Genomic DNA, 6,827 nt, shown 5'->3' with positions numbered 1-6,827 from the left:
AGGAAAATAGAATGTCGAGGAAGGCCACATCCAAAATATATATATAAGTCGAAAAGAAATGCATCATTCCACAAACTACTGTAAATAATAATATGAATTAAAAAGTACCAAAAATTAAAAAACAACAACATTGCATTAAATATTTTTCAGTGAAAGTCATCGTTTGTGAATGATATTATAAATTCGTTGCATAGTGATAGGTTGATTTCATTCTGATTATATTGGAATGATAATTATACAATTCTTAGATTTTTCACACGTCTCGTCATCGATCAAAGTATTAATTTCTTGCAGTATTGTTTGAAGTAACTGACATGAATCCGAAAATAAAATCTTTTGCATAATTTAGATTGTTTGCAATTGCTTTATGATTTATTTTTGAATTGGTTTCAATTACCACCAACTATCAGGTTATTTACTATGATGCTTTAGATATTGACTAACTTAAAGCATCTATATGCTAAGCATCTTTACATATGACTTAATTAGAGAAAATAATTAATACAGAAATAATTTACGAATCAAATATGAATATATCGACTTTCAATGATTCCGTTATGTTTTCAATAAAACATGCCAACGCTCTTATAGCTTATTGCAAAATTTGGTGATGCGAGAAATTCTACATGGCTTAGTTATTAAATATTCTAATAGAACTAAACACTACATGGTGACATTGAAAGGTGGAATTTGACAAACTAGAATAATAATTGAGAAATGGTACGTAATTTTTTATCTATTATTCTAAAAAAAAATTGTATTTCGATATGTACTGTTTTGTTTTTTTTTTACTTTCTGTAAATTTGTATTAGGCGTAACATTGGTATTTGATTAAAATTCAATCAAAAAGTAAGTGCGATTCACAATATATACATATGGTACTTTAGTTTTATAATATAAGTTTCTAGAAAACATTATTTAGAATAAGAAAATCAGCAGCCTGTAAACAAAGTATTGAATAGATTTGGGCAAGAAAATCAGCCTCTAGTTGAAAACAAATAGAGTTTATAAATGAATGAATTCGATATATCTGAAAATTATGAGAGTAAATGATATACGTTTTGTAATTCAATTCATTGATATTTAATTTCTTGTGTTAGATTTTTTGCGATGCATCGATGTGGTGCATTTTGTTACAAAGTGCAAACATATTAACAGGTTTTCGGTACATTTCTTTTAAAAATGCATTTTAATATCTGACATTATACATGAGTGTTTGTATTTTGAATGCATTTGGATTTATTTCCAATTTGATCAGGTGTGTATGTCAGGTCACGAATCATTTCACTATTGAAAATGTCATCCCGTCAATTATTTTATTAATATATTTATATTTGTAGAGCTATGTGCTTTAGCGTATGAAATTAAATATCAATAAATAAGGCATGCTATGACATTAAACGTAACAAATGGTTTGACTAAGGCCATACTAAATAAATCTATTTAGGCTAATCTACAAATAGCAGTCCCTTTTTAAAAAACTAATACCAGGTTGACAGATCTTGTAACCAAAGGAGAATGTAGGGTAAGGCTTCAATAAGTTTGCTATAATTTTTGCAAATTCAGGGACCAAATAATGCCTCTTACCATACCTTCTCCTTTGTTTATTCTAATGTTTTTTTTCATATTATTTTTTCACGTAATTCACATAGAATATTGTACTAAAAAGCATATTGGGTGAACACCAATGAGTCAGCAAAACGACGACACAAACACGCAGGAGATATCTAGATATCAACATGCAGAAGTCAACAAAAATAGGTGCCTAAACAGTTTGTCAAGTATGTGAATAAATCAAAAGAAAGTACCAAAGATTTGCATTAATACCAATTCTAAAAATTAAAAAAACAACAACAAAAAACACAAAACACAAAACACAAAAAAACATAAAGATATGAATTAAGACAACCACTGATGAAGTCATTTACTGTGGACAGGCACATATATATATGGCGACGTTAAACAAGTTTATTTTCAGATCTCATCCCTCCTTCATTTAATCTCATAATGTGTACTAACAAAAGGAACATAAAACATACAATGAAAATCAACGCAGGAAAAGCACCAAACTTATGAATAATGGTGAGATAGAACACGAAACAAGACGACACAAAATTATATCGTATCAAATAGATATAAGAAGATGTGGTATGAGTGCCAATGAGACAACTCTCCATCCAAGTCAAAATTTATAAAAGTATCCATTATAGGTCAAAGTACGGTCACCAACATGGAGCCTTGGCTCACACCGAACAGTAAGCTATAAAGGGCCCCAAAAATTACTAGTGTAAAACCATTCAAACGGGAAAACCAACGGTCTAATCTATATAAAAAACGAGAAACGAGAAACACTTATGAACCACATCAACAAACGACAACTACTGAACATCAGATTCCTGACTTAGGACAGGTGCAAACAAATGCAGCGGGTTTAAACGTTTTAATGGTACCAAACCTTCACCCTTTTTCTGAAACAATAGTGTAACATCACAACATAGAAAGAATGCTCTCAGTTAAAGAAAGCAAGTTCAAAGACTTCAATAATATTAACGGTACAAATTTTCTGCACCAGATGCGCATTTCGTTAAATGTCTCTTCAGTGATGCTCGAGGCAAAAATATTTGAAAAATCTAAAACTTATTAAAAAATGAAGAACTTATAATCCCCTGGTATGAAATCATGCCTTCCTTCTCTCTAACATGCTATTTTAACTGAAAGTTGTCGTCACAGGTACCTTAGATGTATGTCATATTTGATTTGGACTTGTATAATTTAAATGTTATTTAAAATGAAAAAAAATAACCAGTCCATCCTATTCGCTCGTAGGAGACAGATGTTGGTTGTTGGTGTAATCCATCGTTTGTTAATTCCTGTCTATCATTTTAATGTATTAAAACATGATTTTAATTTTACTGTTTTATAACAATTTTAATGCACCAGATGCGCATTTAAGTATTGTAAAAGAAACGATATTCCAGAGCTTGGGTTTCCTATCTTGATTTCCTTGATAGAGGTTCGCTGCTTATACGGAAGCTATTAAACATGGGTTTCAAGTAGCAAATTTGATGTTATACAGACGCCTTAACGAGTTTGTTGACCGTTATGGAATACCTGTTCGCAGATGACGATGGATATATTCTAGTTGTCGTAACCACAATCCCTTCCCCTTTTCCTCACATAAGACATCACCGAATCCGACTTATCATCGTATAATTTATACTTACACGAGCTACATGACGAGTGCCAAATGTGGAGCAGGATCTGCTTAGCTTCCGAAGCACCTGAGATCACCCTGGTTTTTTGGTGGAGATCGTGTCGCTCAGTCTTTAGTTTTCTCTATTGTGTTTTGTAGACTGTTGTTTGTCTTTTTGTTTGTTTGTCATGATGTTTTGAGTTTGCTTTGAATTTGTTTTTGACTTATGAGTTTGAATATCCCTTTGGTATCTATCCCCTCTCTACTTTTCTATAGTCGAATCATTCCGAAAAGTAGAACACAATAATGGTCATAATTTCCATTTTCAAAAAAAACGAAGTCAAAGCACGATTAAGTTCAGATTATGTAAGATTAAACAAAAATATCTTGGCAACTTAATGTGATTGTAAATAGCAAGTAAAAGAAAATCCATTATCTTAAGAGATTTACAAACGCTTAGGGAAATGCATATTTTATGGTACTTAAGTCGAGTAGTATAACGTTTCAGATATTCAGATAACGTCAGCCATATGTGTAAACTTAAAATGTATGAACTGCATCACTTACTATATTCTGAATCATTGTTGAAGTAACATTCGCCGACAAAACTAGTATCACAGATTACTAAATTTCTTTTCAACTGCAACAGTGTACATTGAATTTCATGTTATCAGAGGGAAGTGAATTCGACCTCCTTTGTAAGTATTAAATCGAGTTTTACGCAAACGATACGTGTTTATAAGACCCTCATTAGTAATTCACTGTAGCTCAAGACAAAGGAATTTTGATAACCAAAAATACAAGATTTTTAACAACATAAAGATCAAAAGAAGATACTAGTACCAACCAAAACAGCATGACTTAAATTTGTTTATGCAGTTGTAACCTACGTTTTGGTCTAATTAAACGATTTTGATTTGTCAAATATACCATCTGAAAATCATATACCCTAACCGATGCACTGACTATGAGCGAATGACACGATTTGTGATTAGTTAAGCAGCAACTACATCTTCCTAGTTCTCGCATATTAAACTATATAAAACCTTTCTTTGTATGATTTCATGTACGTATTGACTTAAACTCATATTTTTTTACAATAATATATATTTGAACATTTTTTTGTCATAACATACAGTAAATGCGTATTTCCCAACCATTATCTATTATTTCCCAATATAGTTCCGCATTCAAGTATTTCTATTTGCTTTTAGAAAAAAAAATTAAAGTTCGAACTCTTCAACACTTGACATTTGAACATCATTCAGAAAAACCTTTTAGTGACAAGTAATGTGAAATTGGAAAATTGTCAAGACATTAGAAACAAGACAACTTATCGGCTATAAATTCGAATATCCGGATATAGTTTATACAAATTGCTCTGAGATATATTTATTTCATCAGAAGGTAAGGCAAATGTGTTTTCTCGCTGTTTTTTTTTTAACTGCAAATTTCTTCCCTATAGATTTGTACAAAGTAAATGAATATATATAAAAAAAAACACTCTTCGTTATATTTTATTGAAACTGTCTCATAATCTTAACCATAATTGTTCACATTTACATTTTGTTTTTTTGTTTTTTTTTTGTTTTTTTTTCGGATCAATTTTGAGGTTTTCAAAACAAATCATTGCAAACTCCGGTATGTATAACAGATCGAATTTACGTTTCAGTTTATATGCCTAACTTTAAACAGTATTATGGAATTTGAAAATTATACTTTCTCAGGTCTTTTTTTTCATTTGCCTGCAGATAGCGAGTTATTTTTAAATTCATTTATGTATAATGGTAATTTTATAACCAAATTTCATCTGAAGCGTGTATTGTTCATCAACATTTGCTTTTTAAAACTTCTATTTTTGCGAAGGATTCGGCTATTTATGGTTGATGTAGTGAACTGTCAAACATGTTTGGATATTCCTGTTATCCTATTGTTGTATTGAGTAGGTTTTAGATATAGGAAGATGTGGTATGAGTGCCAATGAGACAACTCTCCATCCAAGTTACAATTTATAAAAGTAAACTATTATAGGTCAAGGTACGGCCTTCAACACGGAGCATTGGCTCACACCGAACAGTAAGCTATAAAGGGCCCCAAAAAATTACTAGTGTAAAACCATTCAAACGGAAAAACCAACGGTCTAATCTATATAAAAACGAGAAACGAGAAAACTAAATAAATAGGCGACAACTACTGTAATCAGATTCCCGAGGTTTTGTATGTTTCGTTTCTGATGTCCAACTTTTATGGAATCTGGAAGTCTTTTCTGTCTTTCTGCAAACGGTTGCATTCTTTTTGTCTCGAAGCATCTATAGATTTTCTTTTTCCATTCTTTAACAATAATGGTCGGTAATGTGATATATGCAAGTTCTGTTAGTCTGTGATTACACAAAACATAATTCAAAACGTTTCTCTATAGAAACAAACAATAATTACAAAATAAATGAAACATTTTTGCTGCATGTTTAATGATGATCAATAATAAGTAATATTTGATCAAGGGAATATTGACAATATAAACAAAAGTTTAAAAGTTCTGCAAATATGTTTGTTATAAAATACACAAACGTAATAACAAAGCTATCGCTTATGAAAATGACTGGTTATTATTGAAATTTGCATTTAGGTTTTTGGACAATTAAACATGTAATTAAAGCAACAAAATCAATTATTTTAAACGTATGTAATGTATCCAATGATAGTAACTAGTTATATGTTTTTCAAAAGAATAGTAGTTATTTGAGACGATACATATTTAATTATTATTTAAATATTATAAATACATTTAGAGGAAAAAAAATATTAAGTCATTCATTAGTTCAAATCACTTTGAAAATACATGACCACCATTTCGAATAGTTTATCAAAGAGAGGCGACAGATACCAAAGGGACATCCAAACTCACAAGTCGAAAACAAACTGACAACGCCATGGCAAAAAAACAAAACAAAACGAAAAGACAAACAACATAAACCACAACACACAACACACAACACAGAAAACCAAATACTGAGAAACACGAACTCCACTAAAAATAGTCGCTACGGAAAGGCAAGCAGACCATGCTCCACATGTGGCCTCAGTCTAGCAATAATCAGGCTTTTAGAATAGGGAATAACGGTTGTACTATAAACTTCAAGGTACCGGTACGGTAAACCTGAAAGCATTGGTAGTCGCATTCCTGTTTAGCACGAAAGACTATTGTATGAATCCATCCAACAACTTATTTGGAGTACATCAACAATGACAATACGAGGAAGAATATTAGAAAAAAATCCATAAAACCAATACTAAGTACGTGTCAAAGAATATTCTCCACTGCGAGACAGTTTTAAATGCAAAGTAAGCGTGAAAATAAACTCATTATAGTTACCAGGATTAACATTTTGTACGTCAGACGCGTGTTTCGTATACAAAAGAATCATCAGTGACGCTCGAATCAAAAATGTTATAAAGTCCAAATATAGTACGAGTCTGAAAATCATTCAGGGGCCAATTTCCGAAAGGTTATTGGTAATAGTTAAAACCAAAAACGCCTTGTACAACAGGCATTTTATTAGACAGAAAATGCACAATACAACATAAATGGTAGAGACATCTTTATAGGTGGCACGGTAGTATTTATATTCCGGAA

General features: G+C 31.2%; 1 protein-coding gene across 2 annotated transcripts in view; it reads left to right on the top strand.

Annotated features, from left to right (window-relative positions):
- Window positions 1-524: 524 nt before the first annotated feature.
- Window positions 525-6,827, top strand: part of LOC127738477 (uncharacterized) — a 34,034-nt gene continuing 27,731 nt past the window's right edge. Inside the window, exon 1 of one of the 2 annotated variants that reach the window (XM_052249749.1) lies at window positions 525-720. In XM_052249749.1, the coding sequence (XP_052105709.1) occupies window positions 718-720 (3 nt within the window). In that variant the 5' untranslated portion in view covers window positions 525-717. Of the gene's footprint in view, window positions 721-3,744; window positions 3,892-6,827 lie in introns of those variants that run through there. The other variant, XM_052249751.1, reaches the window with a different exon arrangement.

The sequence above is a fragment of the Mytilus californianus genome, unplaced genomic scaffold, assembly GCF_021869535.1.
Source record: "Mytilus californianus isolate M0D057914Y unplaced genomic scaffold, xbMytCali1.0.p SCAF_4, whole genome shotgun sequence".
Lineage (NCBI taxonomy): Eukaryota > Metazoa > Mollusca > Bivalvia > Mytilida > Mytilidae > Mytilus > Mytilus californianus.
The sequence above is the reverse complement of the archived record's forward strand: the minus strand, read 5'-3'. Positions and strand labels throughout refer to the sequence as shown.